The 15,151-nt window shown below is 38.4% G+C and overlaps 1 protein-coding gene across 1 annotated transcript in view; it reads left to right on the plus strand.

The window, feature by feature from the left end:
* NRG3 (neuregulin 3) overlaps window positions 1–15,151 on the plus strand; it is a 224,046-nt gene that overhangs the window by 188,893 nt on the left and 20,002 nt on the right. Inside the window, exons 6-7 of the mRNA XM_014309231.2 lie at window positions 7,820–7,922; window positions 12,886–13,012. Of these exons, the coding sequence (XP_014164706.1) occupies window positions 7,820–7,922; window positions 12,886–13,012 (230 nt within the window). The remainder of the gene's footprint in view (window positions 1–7,819; window positions 7,923–12,885; window positions 13,013–15,151) is intronic.

Raw genomic sequence — 15,151 nt, forward strand, 5'->3', positions numbered from 1 at the left:
TGACATCAGGGTTCTCTCTTGAGCAAAAGCACACACAGACAGGGGACATTGGGTTCCAAAGTTTCTTCCCCCTGGAAGAATAAGGGGGGAAATTGTCCTGCCTCATTGTGCTGCAAAGTTTTGGCTGTTCATATTCACAAATTCCTCTTGCTGTCCTCAATCTCTATTTCATTTTCAGTTTTGGTGGCAAGGGCAGAGCTTTCTGTGTTCAGAAACCAGTGGCTGCTAGGCTGCTTGTGGAGCTAAATGCTGATGGCTCATGGAGGTACAACTGAGCTGGTATGTTTGGCTTAGTGATGAGTGTCATTTTTGGCCTGTGGACTTCTGTACTGAGCCATAGATGACAAAAAACCAGAGGTGCTCTATGGGGTGCCAGCCCCCTCCCTTTTAGACATGATGTGGTGGTTTGGGGGGGAAGGGAAGGAGTTTCTGTGAAAATACCTGCTGCTTCCCTGCTTTTTCTGCCAAAAGTTGCTCATTGCTTTTCTCTGCTACAGCTCAGTTCCTGGGGTACCACAACATTCAGGGCCATGTGCAAGGCCCAGGAGGAGCTTGCACAAATCTTTAGCTTTATATCTCAGATCTGCAAGCTTTCACATGTGACTAGGGCAAGAGTTGATCTTGTTCAGGTCTAGCTGTTTGCCCCATAATTTCACAGCCTATTACTATGATACCATTTCTTCAGTGCTCTGATGCGTTTTAGTAGAAATGTCCTCAACAGTGGACTAATGTAAAATAGAAATCAAATGTTTCAGATTGTTTAGGGGTTTTTTTCTCTCCACCAGCTATCAAGTTTCTCTCCTGTGGGACTTCTGTTCCTTAGGGGGCTGTTTCTTAGCTGCTTATCCCTTTCACACATCAGCAAAAGTGCAGGCAGCCACCAGGCAGGAAGATTACTGCCAGAGCATCACAGTCTTAGACAGCTTTACCCTTTTATCATAAGTTTTTTTTCAGTGAGCTCATTGTCTAAAATATCACCATAGATTTTTGGCTGTCAGCCTCTATTACCCAGATAAATTTTTTCCCTTATATACACACTGAAAATTAAGTTTGGGGAGGGAGAAAGAATGGCCTTCATATTTATCTTTCTCTTATACTTAGAGACCTCAAGTTAAAACATGTATATTCAGATTGCATCAAAAATTAATAGGCTAAAAAAGAAAGCTTCATATGTAATTTTAATTCTTATTAGTATATAATAGAAATGTATTACAGGTTGGCATACTGGGTGTATTTTTGCAAGAGTAGAAAGTCTTGGAGAAACTTAGAATTGCTGTAATAAATTCTAAAACTGAATCGTTCAGCAAGGAAAATTTGTGCTCACACACAGAGAACTGATGAGATTTAGGGAGTGAATTTGGTTAGTGACTGACTTTATCCATCTTGGAAATAAAAGGAAAATAGATAAACTTTTTAATAGAGTTGGTTTGTCTTACTTGTAAATTGTCAATACAAAAGAATTTGTAACAAGATTTCTTCTTGAAAGGAAAAGGTTACCTCTCATCCCTTAGCTTCCTATGGGGCTGTTTCAAGCCTAAAATTTAATGAATATGTTGCAGTGAATGTACTTAGATATGGCTTTGAGAGTTTGTTAGATTTGAGTTCTGGAGGTAGCTGGCACAAATCCCAAGTTCCCTGCAGATAAACAGAAAAGATAGTTTCTTAGGATACCCAAGTTAAAATTAATTTACCTTCGGAATTAAGATCTTGCTGTTTAAAAGTGCTAATGAAATTTTCACTTTATAACGAGTAATACTTACTAAGGACATTGGCACCTTCACTCCTGCTGTAACCATAGACAACACAAGACCTGTGTAAGGTTATACGTTTGGTTTTTTGATTGTTTGGTGTTTTTCGCAGGTATCTCTTCACCATTCTGTTAATTTTATTTGAGGATATTTTTTCCATTACTTTTTGATTGAGATTTCACCCTTCACTCACCAACCTAACACTGAGAGCTCAGCCTCAGAGTTACAGCACATAGCTTTGCATCCCTTTTCATGATGAGTGATTACACCTAATTCATTGCTTCATTTCTAATCTCATGCAAAACCAGTGCCAGTGTAGCATTAATGCTGTAGAATCAAGTACTCAAAATAGGTCAGTCACACATGTTGGACAGTCTTTCTTTGCTTTTCTGTCTCCTGTGTATGCAGGAAATGATCTCACCAGTGTTAAATGCCAATAGTCAAACAATGTAAATATCATGCAGTTGTAATATATAATGGGCTGCATCTATTTCACTTTGAATTCATTGAAATCCTTGTGCTGTGGAGGTTTCACTAGTAGGAGAAAATTATTTTGTTGATCTTTATTACAATCGGAATTATCGAACAGTGCTTCCCACGAAAGAATCACTGTGAAAACTGTGAAATGTTTTATGAACTTCTGCCAGCAGAAGTCAGCTTGCTTTGTTTCCAGTCTGAGATGGGAATCTGTGCCATTAACCTTGACTCTGTCCTCTCTGTAAACGATAGCAGATAAAAACTTCTGCTTCTGGTTTGGGAACCTAAGAGTCTTGAATCCCTTTTAAAAGGGAAATTCTATCCAGACAGACCAAAGTCTTAAGGAAGAAAACTCAGTATCTTTTAAAAGTAGCTGAGACTTAGAAAAAAACATGATATTTTATGTGAAGTAATCCATATGCCCTTAAAGATGTTGAAACAGAGTTGTCTGGGTGGGTTTATCTATTTCATGTATTTGCAAAGACTTCTTTAGAGGTTAATATGTTTATATTGCATTTTGTCACGTTAATCTCTGCAATGGAAGAGACAATATCCTTGTGCTTACAGAAAGAACAAGGGTCTTGACTTACTCAAGGTCAAAGAAGAAATTTGTGAACTGTGCCTTGTAGCATCTCAGCCGTTTCTCTCTGCCTTAGCACAAGCCGCAGCATATGGCAGAGAATCTGTGCAGTAGGTTTTTGCAAGTGCAAGAAGAGAGAAAACTCTTGGGAGAGTGGAATGTCTGATGCTGAGGCAATCACAGATTTTGTGGAACATGCAGGCTTTTTTTATTCTCTTCATGAATTAAATTTAGAATGCTGTATATAGTTCAGTACTTCTGACACATAAATCTACCTATATTGAGAAACATGCTTTAATTACTCTCTTTTATCTTATGGGAATCTCTATTTTATTGAAAATCTTGATATTGTGGATGAGGTTTCGATGTCATCCTCCTCCATTGTTGTGTGTGGCACTTTGAGGCTGCTGAACACCAAAGAGAGAGTTTAAGTGCCAAATGATACTTTTGAGGTTCACTTCAGAAGTGAGGTTCTGGCTCTGCAGGGTATTCCAATACCTTGTGGAATTGAGGTGTGGCAGGAAAGGCATGGGCAGGGCATGGAGGGATATGCAAACAGTGTGGCAATGAGGTCACAGCACCCAATTTGCTGCCTTTGCATGTCTCAGTTTTTGCATGAGGACAAAAAAACCCCAAAGCCCTGCCTGTAATCTATTGCTGCCCTGTAATCTATTGAGGAAAAGCTGGCTCTGTGCACATGGAAAGGTATTGGGTTTCATGTGTACCAATGACAAGATAAAGGGTTTCCCATGTTTGTTTGTAGCATGTTGTTACCTGCAGTAATGCAGAGTGGGTTCTTTTAGGAGAAGGGGGTGAGGAAGGTAAGGGGGTGCTGGGTGCGTTTAGGGCTTGTGCTTTTTGGGCTGGGAGTAAAAATTTCAGCATAAAAATTAATCTGCACCTTTATTCATGGGGGGCTTTTCTTCACAGAGCAAAGGTTAAGCAATGCATTTGTATGGTAAATGTCATAATTTCTCAGTTGGCTTGGTTTGAATAGTTGGTAATGATTCTCTGTGATGCTTGTGACCGCATTGAGATTTTATTCAAAAGCCATTGAAATAAGCACAAGGGGGAAAGTTACTATTTTTGGTTTGTTATTGTTTTGTATAGGCCACATGCTCAATGCTGTTCTTCATATTTGAAATCCCTTTCAAAGATATTTCAACTCAAAACACACAACAGAACCAGAGGATCCAGTGATTATGGCTGGTAATGATATTGTGGATTTAGGTGTTGACAAAGCATAACATAATCTGTTTTAATTAACTAATTTTTTTCCTCAGTAATATGGTTATAATCATACTCAAGGACCTCATACCAGCATTCTTCCTTTTATAATAAAGTCAAAAAGAAGAGACCAGTTTCAGCTTATGTACAATAAAAGAACTACCATGTCCTTTAGAAAAATGTGTCCACCCTACACTTTTTAATCTCTAAAGACATACATGTATGCTTCAGTGGGTCTTTCCACATGCAGAAAGCAAACAGGGTAGAGACTGTAAATTTTAAAGAGCAAGAGAATTAAAAAACCCAAACCCCCAGTACCTGGAATATAACATGTACTTTTTTTTATCATGTACGTGAAATTTAACTGTGCTATGAGCAATGGGTCACCAGTAGTAATTTTGTGTTTTATAATAGCAGCAAAGGAGTGAGATAAGCTTAGAAAACTTTGTATCAGGTTGGAAAATAAGAAACAGTCAATAGCATAATTGAGAATGGGCTTTGTATGTAGCAGGGCACTCAGTGCATGGGGACTTTTCTTTGGGAGCTCAGCCTTGCAACAGGCACCATGTTCTGTGTGAGTTTGTCTTGGCTTTATGTTCTGAGAAGACTTTTCTTTCCATAATTTTTATTAAACAGTCTGCATCTAAGCAGTTTACTACATTACTTTTCAGCACTGTCGTTGTATTTCTCTCAGTAGAGGTTGTTGATTTTCTGCAGTTTGAATGCTTGGTGAAATTCATATTCCGTAGTCTTAATCCTCCAGTGGATTATCCAAGAATATCCATGGCAGTTTATATTTTGGTTTTTAGCAGAAATATTTTCTTGGCTGCTCATTAAATGAGGAATCCTCTCCCGAGAGTATTTGTTCCAACAGACTGTAATTGAGGTGATGTACTTCACAAGGAATATATGAATATATGTGAATAAAGAGAGACTTATCATTTCAGTCACACTTTAGTTTACCTTGGGAAGTTAGTTTCAGTATGTAAATACGTGTATGCACCAGCTGATGCAAATCCTTGAGTGGAGGGGAAGGAATTTGCAGTTCTCTTTTATACACTTTGAATTTCTCCAGGTTTCTGTTCTGTGAGGGCCCAAGTGCTTTGCAGTGCTTGGCTACAGCCATCCCCAGATTCAAGCCATTTTTGATGCTCCTTGTCTCAGCTGTGTTACCTGTGCTTAGCACAATAGTGAGGTTAGATCAAGGCAACCATGAGGAGATCTTCACAGTTTGCAGAGAAGGACAGGTTGCATTGCTGTTAGTAAGAAGGTGAATTTTAAATAAAGCCAGTGCAGAAGATTAAAGAATGGAAAAATGCCAAACTGATTATATTTAAAGATGTTAGAGACAAAAAAATGGTGGAATCCAATACATAAATAAATATTTGCAGGATGTAAAAAATGAACAAAGGTGTCTAGAGGAATGGAGTGCGGGTAATCAATAAGTACGTCTTTAAATATGCACTGTACAAAGTAAACAAAAGGGAAAGAAAATATTGATCAACATGTGTTGAAAGCTGGTGACAGGGATTAATCTGACTGCACAAAAGACTCAGATCTTCACATAGTTGTTTTAGTAAGATAATATTGTCTGGTCTCTGAATTGCTTTTATCTTGGTAAGGCTTATCCTAAAGCATCTTTAACAAGGCAGTGGTCGCTATTCAAGACTAACAAAAGAGCATAGCTGTATTAAACTCCCAATTTCTCAAAAAGAAATAGCAACAGAAAAAATAAAGTATTTAATGAGGACTTCTGTTGAAAGAAAATCAAAATTAAGCCTAGTGCACGCATTACTTAAATCAATTTATTTTCATGAACAGATTTTTTAATTGTTATTTATATGGAATGTTTGAGTGAAACTGCGGTTCATAACTATGTATGGTTTAGTTGGGGCTTAGGCAGTAGGTGCTGACATCAGTATTCAGGCAGAACAGGTTAACAATTGCTGAAATGAAGAGTTTTTGAATGAGTTTCAGTGTGATTACATCAACATAAGAATTCAAATTTGTTAGATATGTTTATTACTGTGGAAATGGAAGGCGGGTAACTGTGTTGGCACAATTGCTTTTAACAGCAAACAAATAAATAAAACAAAACAAAAGACATTAAACTCCACACATTTAGTTCAGTGCCAGTAAGGATTTACTGTTTAGATCCATATCTGTTTAGATCCAGATTTTGTACCTCTAGTGAGGAATAGGCCTAAAGCTGTACTGGAATCACACTTACTGCAATATGAACAGGATTTCCTTTTGAATTACAATTTTTCCAGCTATATTTTAGACAGGTGAAATATCTATTTGCTTCTTTTTATTTTTAAGATAGTGTTTTAGAAGCACAATTTTTAGAATTTCAAATTTAAATGATGGGGAAATGTCAGCAGAAGCTGAGGATATTTTGTATCTTAGATCACTGTGGTGTCGTTTGAGAGACCAAGTAGACAAGTAATTAAAAAATCAAGATTTGATATTGTAATTTTCTTTTTAATAGCTTACAAAATAATAACTGGGTCTTACAAGACACAGATGCTTGTGTTTAAGATTCCAGATGTTTAGTAACAGCACTGTGATATTCATTCTTGAAAAATTATTAATTAGTACTGATTAGAGTACTGCACATAGTCTTTAGTGATTTGCCTAGATTTACCTTGGTGTTTTCATACAATATTTGTTATGAACCTGAGAGTTACAAACTTGGAGCTGCTGCCACCTACTTGATATGTGTGCCTGGTGTTCACAGCCACGGGGGTGCCTGCACTGAGGAGCTCCAGCCTAGGAAGGAAATGTGGGTTTGTCAGCATACAGGGCTTGGACTGTGCTCTGATAATCCCATGTGTTGGCTTTCCACCTGGAACTTGTGGATGAAAATACTGGCTTGTACATTGCATGCCTGGAGAAACTGCTCTTTAAAAATAGCAATCTGTTTGGCATGTTCACATTTTGAACTAGAAAAGTGGTTGGAAGAATAAACATTACAATGCTTAAGGAGCTGTTGAAGTGAATGTGGGAATCTCCGGTTGCTTAATCAGCTCCTGTCTGCTGTCATCAATAAGAGTTTTATCTTATTTCCTTAGCTGTTTTCTTTTTTCTTTTTTTTTTCTTTCATTCTGTTTCTGTTTTAAAGTTATTTAGAATATTATGAGATTTATATAGAAAATCTTGGGGTTTTTTTAAAGTAAATACCTATCAAAGCAATATCTGGTGCTTCATAGCAAAATAGTCATTGGATTCCAAGCAAGTTCACTGAGTTGATTTTTTATTATGGCATGTTTTGCATAAGCTTCAGGACATGGGAGCAAGGCATTGTAATCAATGCCGTACTCAAATCAAATCAAAAAACCTCACTCATTCAAATCAAAAAACCCTCACATTTTTGGGGTAACTAAAGAGAACTCTGACTCTTGTGGGACAACAGAAGAGCTTGATTGTTCTTTCCTTAGGCCAGAAAAACTCAGTGGTGGTAGGGCTCTTTATCCTATTGATGGTAAAATCTTTGTTAAGAAAAGCTGAAAAACAGCATGTAGGGTGGAGAAAAGGTTAAACTGTCCTGACTGTCATTATTATGTATCTCTGAGTGTACTGGGGCCATTTTCTGAAACTTCTGAGGAGGCCACAGCTGCATGAACCTTACTAGAGGGGTGGTTCAGAGAAGCACCCGTTCTGTGGAGGAATTATCCAGGCCAGACCTCCAAGAATCTGTCCATCATTAGTGAAGCCATGAGGTGCTGCAGCTCCCTTTTGGCAGGTGTTTTCTGTGCTTCCCTAACGTGCCCTTTGCTGCCCACAGAGAGCGAGGAGGTGTACCAGCGCCAGGTGCTGTCCATCGCCTGCATCGTCTTCGGCATCGTCGTGGTGGGCATGCTGTGTGCAGCCTTCTACTTCAAAACAAAGTAAGAGCCTTCCTCTGCTGTGTCTGGGGTTTAGCTGCTGTCCTTTTTACAGCCTTACAGCCCTTCAGCTTCTCCCCTCCTTTTGACATTGCTGTTATCTCTGGTCCGGCTGCAGCAGTTCCCCATGGCTGCACTAAGTCCTACCAAAACATAAACAGGAGCAATACGTGTTCTTTCTATTTTCTGATATCACAAAAGAATAGATTGTGTCATATGCACTTTTTTTTTTAACAGTAATAATTTTGTGTCATTTACCATCCCTGCAATAATCACTTTGCTCTTCTGAAAATGATAGTTTAAACACACCATCTCCTTTTTGCATTTCATTTCATATCCCTGAATGTCCATTTCTCTATGCTACGAACAAAAGTTAGAAATGCAGAAACAATTCCTCTGCAGATACCTGTAACCTGTAGTTAATACAGCAGCCTGTTGATGAAGATGCATATGAGTGCCTGTAACACAGAAGCACTTTGACCTATTCAAGTAGTGAAATCATCTGGACCAAACTATTTTCAAGTGAAATGCTGTCTATTCTTTTATCTTCCCAACTGAATATAAATTTATAATATTTATTGTTATGTGTGCATTCTTAGTTGCGAAAACCTCATAGCAGTTATATGATGTGCTTGTCAGTGCCCCTGTATCAATAGATATGTTCTGTATGGTGGTCATCCTTCATTCCTGTTCCAGCTGGAGTTAATGAGGGAACACAAATCAATATTAAAAAGTGCCTACACGAGACTAGTCATGGTGGCTGAGCATCAAAAATGTGAAGGATGGCACTATTTAAAAGTTTGGATGTTGATCTGAAACCCCCTTTCTGGAATTTATTTTAATGCATAGGAAGTCTAATGAGCATTGGGTTTTATTTAGAAAAAAATTTTAATTGACCTTTCTATCTTGTGTGGGGGGAAGTCACCTGGTCTTTTTTACGCCTTTTTCTTCCCTTCAAACTTCAGGGGTAGGCCATGAGTGAAGATTTGAGTCAGTTCACGATTTTTCTAAATTATTCTGATGTCTTGAGGGATTTTGTTAATTGTTGTGTGGACATCCAGAGTGACAGTGATGCTAGCTGGGAAGGACAGACTGGCAGGACAGTTCCTCCCTGCAAACTCCTTCGTTGTAGTGTAAATGTGAGCAGAGACAGCCACTCTGGCACTGCCATTAGGAATGTCATTATGCATTTTAGATCTGCACATCTCAGAAGAAAGAGTGAGTGAGAATCTCCCTGGAAAGGCTTGAGGGTTTTGCTGATGAGGAGAGTTTCAGAAAGGCAGGATGGGACTGTCAGCAGGAGGAACATGCAGTCAGGGGCTGAGCATACTGAGAATAAGCAGCCCCTCTGTTACTCACAGTGCCCCCCCTGCTCCTGCACTGCTGTGGGGAGTGGTGAGAGCTGGGTGGGAGCAGCCTGCAAAACACCCTGGCTTTGGTCAGCTGGTGAGGAGAGCTAAGTCTGAAAACAATGAGTGGAAATAACACTTGAAAGAGGAGCTTACAGGACAGGAGTGCATCATGACTCAGGGGCGGGTGGGGGTGTTGTGTCTGGGGCACTGTCTGCATTATTGATATTAGAGTGGCTGAGAAGAGCTGAAGTGGGCTGGTGCCAGACTCTGGGAACTGAAGTTTGGAGAGTTAGGAGAAAATGAGCACCTCTGGTTCAGTCAGGAGGCCTCAGAGTGTACAAGGGAGGCTGATCAGTCCCTCACACCCTGGCTGTGGCTCCATCTGGTGCTGCCCAAAGAGGAAATAAAAGTGTCTAGGCTGGGTGTCATGGAGCCCAGGTAAAATTGGTAATGTAACATTGGCCAGTGTCTTAAGGATGCAAAACCCAACAAATCTGAAGTGCCTCAACACTTACCATATGTTAGCTTTGAGTCAGCAGGTTTTTGGGAGCTTCTTTATCAGGCATATGGACCCTGACTGTGCTTAAGAATTATCAGAGCATTCCTCCTGCATGGGGGTTATCTTGGGGTTTCATTTGACGTACAAAAAATTTAGAATATTGCTAACAGATATAGAAACTCTGAATAGTGCATCCATTAAGAGGGAAGTTTCCATGAAGATCCTGACTTACTTAGTCTGACAATTCTATAATACCAGCTGCTAGAAATAGGCCTATAAGCCAGTGAATTAAAAGTCCTTTTTTAAAATAGACTCAATCTGAGAAAGTTTAGGACTATAATTAAACTCTCTGCCCTTCCAATTATTCCTTTTAGGTTAATCAAGAAAGTGCTGGAAGTGTTAGCAACAGATGAAGAGTACAGTAATGGGCTGCCCTTTACAGCTTAGACTTTTACAAATGACTAGTGACTTTATTTCTTGCTGAAGTAAGACCACTTCATTGCCAAATAACTCTAAAGTAGAACGCATAAGGCCCATTTGTTTTGAAAACAAAACTTATAAAATAAATTTATTAATCAGCAAGTAACTTTGAATTATTAATGATTTCTAGTTTTATAGCTGTGCATCCTATAGTTTGGCCAAATGAATATGCATAAACCTGATATTAATGTTAGGTTGCATGAACATAAAAGGAAATTAATGATTGGATTGTTTTTCTCAGCAAATTACCTTCAGGAATTTCAATTGTAATGTTAAAGACTGCAGTAGTGAGGCTGAATTTTTGCAGTTTACTTACACGTGTTTATAAATATAGAAACAACTCTATTCATTTTTATAAATAAATCCAAAAATTGCTTTGTTATTTTCCTGATTAAATTATCATTTTGTATGTGCATGAGAGGTTCCCGAAATCTGATGCTGTGGTCGTGTTTCATTGTCATTGTTCATACCTTACATAAAGTCCTGCAAAAAATTCCTGAAGATTCCATAACCGTTCTGGAGACCAAGCAAGAGGTGGTTCTCCAGTAGGACATAGGAATAGATGTGCTAATTTCCTCAGTGGATGTAATTTAGCTGGTCACAAAATAGTTGTTCTTAAAAACGCTAAAGTTGCTTTTATGAATCTCCCCTATTTTATGAGAATTTTATGAGAAGCTGAAGAGCTCATTTAGACATTTTACAAATGAAATTGTTCAGTTTCATTGGATTCAAAAATTAGCGGATATTAAAAATATTTTTAAAAGAGGTGTTTCAGACTCAGCTGACTAATTTAATTTGACACATATTCATTCAGATTATATATCTATTCAGATTATTCCAATATTCTACCAGTTTTGGCTAAAGAAAATCTTGAACATTTTTGTGAAATTATTTTGAGAAATTATTTCCTCACCTACCTCTATTCATAGATTTTACTAATTATGAGCTCCTAGCAATACTCAAAACACGCCACTCATATTTGTGACATGGTTACAATATAAATTCATTCCTTTCCATTTGCTCCAAAATAGGATGCAAGTACAAAGCCTAAGAGGGGCTCAGAGTCCTGGATTTGTTATGGGTTATGACCTGTACTCAGGAAATGAGCTGTAACAAGTACTTCCAAGCAGGTACTTACAATTGGTTGAATTTAAGCAAATGCTTACATTGTGTCATACTGAACCAAAACGAAGGGACTCAAGAAATATTAAAGCTATGTTATTAGAATTGAATATCTGAACTGTGATACTTCTCACCACTTACTTTCATTTTGAGGGAACTTGTCCTCTCTCACAGGCCCCTCCACTGAACACATAAGTCATTTTCCTCTGCTTTCGTATATCTTCTTGCAGTAGACAGAGATTCCACTGTGAATAAGAAATTAAAATTAATTTTATACTTCATTCAGTGTCAAATTCACTATCTGACACAAAATCCTTTCAAGCTTAATGATGTCATAAGGGTTTCCAAAGTCAAATCACCAGAAATTTTTCAAAATGCTGCTGAAGCTGCTTTGCTAAAATTCAAAATTCAGTATGGAAAGGCCATATTTTCTTTATCTCTTACAAATACTTGCCAGAAATCACTTCCTTTGGAAATTTGGCTCAGCACCACTTGCTGTTCAAAACCTGCTGGTGGTATAATGCAATGCTGCTGCTGGTGAGTCCTTGACATTACTGGGTTATTTCCAAGGCCATTGTAGGTTCACTGCTGGAGATGCATCTTCTGGAGAGAGAAAGCAAGCAGGGAAGGAAAGAATTAAAATGGTATTGTGAAGTTTTTGCTCATCATTGTTTAAAGCTGATAGTCCCAGACAATGTAGCTTATCACAAAAAAAAAAAAACTGATAAAAGAGCTTAAATGCATTTTGCTAACAGTTTTTGCCCAGCTGAGATAACTTTTTGCAGAAGATAAAAGTAATATTTAAAGTTTGCTGTCTCATATCCTCTTTCATGTACAGAACTTAAAAAACTGTTTGTCACTTCCACTCAATACAGTATGGCAGAAACAGAAAGTCTTTGTTAACAGTATAGTTATCTCCTGAATAATGCAAGGGATTCATGCAGAGGTATTCCTAGCTCTGACAGGGTGGATTATAGTATAATAACTCAAAAACACAGTCTCAGTGGCCATACTGACATTTTTTCCAGTTTAAGCATATAAGCAGAAGCTGCTCAATATAAGATGTGTTATAGGTCAAGTCTAATCAGCCAGCAGAAATCTTTGATTCTTCATCAATTTTTATAGCCAGCAGGGGCTAATGCCTGTTTTATTTGCCAAAACCTTTTTTCCAAATCAGAGCAAAATGCTTTTTTATTATTCAGACTGACTTGCAAGCTATTGTTAAATGTGCAATAGATGATCTTACAAAACCCTGCACTAGCACAACGAGCATACCATTATAGTGATCTGAGAATAGAAGGTATTTTAAAACACAAGAGAGGGGTTTTTTTCCCCTTTGTTAAGCCTTGCCAGGAAACAACGGCTGCATTGGAATATCAGACATCAGTGAATTAGCTCAGCTGGCTAGCATGGTGAAGTTTTGAACAAAGGGAGCTGTGGCTATGAAAGTATCATGGCTCTAGCAGAACATCAAGTGAGCTCTTTCTTACATGGATTTTATTTCTCTCTGCAGGAAGCAAACCAAGCAGATCCACGAACAGCTGAAAGAAACTCAGAATAGGAAAACCTACAGCCTAAATGCTTCCAGCATGTTGGCAAAGTCAGAGTGTATGGCACAAAGCCAAGTCCAGCTGCAAAATGTAAGTAATCCTGCCAGCTACAGCACTTAATAGCCTGGCTGAGTTCCTGCTGCTGATGGCAGCACATCGTCATGCTGCTATTAACATCTGAGCAATGGGAACCACAATTCTCGCCCCTTTCATAAAATGTTTTCTATCAGGCCTCTTAATGGAAAGCAGCAATTTTTCTTCTAAAGTTATTTCAATGGATCCTGGTACATTTGGTTCATGTGGCAGACTTTGCTGAGCCCCCCAGGTCTGCATTCAGCAGTGGAAATTACTGTTATATTTTCCTGCAATACCCATACTTGTCTGTATGTGTAGTGAGGGTCCTTGAACTTAAGTGATGTCACACCTTCCAGTAATTTATGAACCTGCAGGAAAAAACACAGAGATTTGTCACAGTTAATTCAGAGTGAATTCAAAATCTAGAACTAAATTTACACATGTAAACAAATGCCCAAGGGAAGACCGTGCAGATGGTCTCATTTTTCTGGGTCTTTATTTAAAGGTACTGTGGTTTACAGAAAGAAATTAGTCTGTTCAAACTAAATTTGAAATATATTTAATCATTTTCTGAATGTAATTATATGTAAGTCATTACAGTCTCACAATCATGAAATATGTAACGCATATTTGAAATAAGGAACTTGAAGACAACCAATTTATTTAGCCCTGGTATTTTTTAGGAAGATATTTTCCAGTATATGTCATTCTCTTTCCCCTGCTCACACACAGTCAGTGCTGTCTTACTTTGAACAAAGCCTTTGGAAGAAGGATCCTGGTAAGCAATATAATAGGAAAATATAAAAGATCTATAAAACCTTTCTAAATTATTAACTCCTTTTTTTAAAAAAAAAAGTATCTTAGTGTTGCTTAAAGGAATGGCTACCTTATTTGCCAGAATCCATCAAAATAGTGGGAATTTAGCAAAAGTGAGCACTCATGCCCGCTCAACCAAAGACTTCTAAGCTCCTAGTTCACATCCAATTAATTTAAAGATAAATGTAAGCCCTTTTAACCAATTTAGAGTAGGCAAAGCCTCTCTGCTAAGACACAGAGTCTGTGAGAGCATTGTTTGTATTCACTAAAAGTTCTGTATCCACCACTGTGGTGCCCCTATGCTCATGATATGCTTTGTAATTCAGGAAAAATATACTCTTTCAAGAAGGAAGATAGCTCCACTAAATTGACATAATCACAATTTGGGGAACCTTGTGCAATTTTTTCTCTCACTTTCAGTTCATTCAGCCTTATATTATTTCTAGCCCCTAAAAAAGAGCTGTTGGGAGTGTTGTTGGTTGTAATGATGGCAGCAAAAGGTAAAGTTCATGATCCTTTTGTTCTATCCTATGAAATAAGCCTTGGTTAACACTAAGAATATGCTCTTTGGCATTTTCTCACTGTAATTCAGTGCAGTATTTTGTCATTTTCTTTTGCCATAGCCATAATGGCTCAAATAGCAGTTCATACATTCTGGACACAGAGATTGAACACCATCGTTATAATTACTGTTTTAATCCAAATTTGATTTTCAGTTTTTATTTCTGTTCAGCCTGACATTATGAGTGCTGGTAATTAACACACCATTTTCTTGTCCTTGTGGCTGTTTGCAGGCAACTGTTTTCTCCTTGCCATTAATGCATTCTCCCTTTGGGAAGATAGGAAGGAAGAAAAACAGAATGACCTTGTGCAGGATGCAGTGTAACAGTGTAATAACAGTTTCTATTGTTAGGAAGATTTTAGTGTAGGAATGCATGCGGGCAGCTCATGAAATATTTACAAAACTTGCCAGATTGGAGGGGGAAAAGGGCAGAGGTTTGGTGAGGCAGCAGAGAAGGGACTTTGGAAAGGTGTTCAGTAGGAATGGCTGAGTGACTCCCCCTCAGAGACCAGAGATCTGCCTCGGGCGTATCTGCTGGGTGGAAAGGGCAGCAGGCAGCCTGGCTGGAATTCCCATCTGCAGCTGCCACTGCCTGGGCCTGGGGAGAAATCCTAGCTCTATTCATTGCCAGGAGCTAATAAATAAACTTAAATAAATTAGGGCAGTTCCTGTCTGGAGGCTGCTCCTCCAGTCTGGCATTTTGGTTTAGGTAATCCTGGAAGTTGTTTCTTTCCTCACTCCACATGGCCCCCCTACAAGCAAGAGAGTTTTCCCAT

The sequence above is a fragment of the Geospiza fortis genome, unplaced genomic scaffold (assembly GCF_000277835.1).
Source record: "Geospiza fortis unplaced genomic scaffold, GeoFor_1.0 scaffold130, whole genome shotgun sequence".
Taxonomy (NCBI): domain Eukaryota; kingdom Metazoa; phylum Chordata; class Aves; order Passeriformes; family Thraupidae; genus Geospiza; species Geospiza fortis.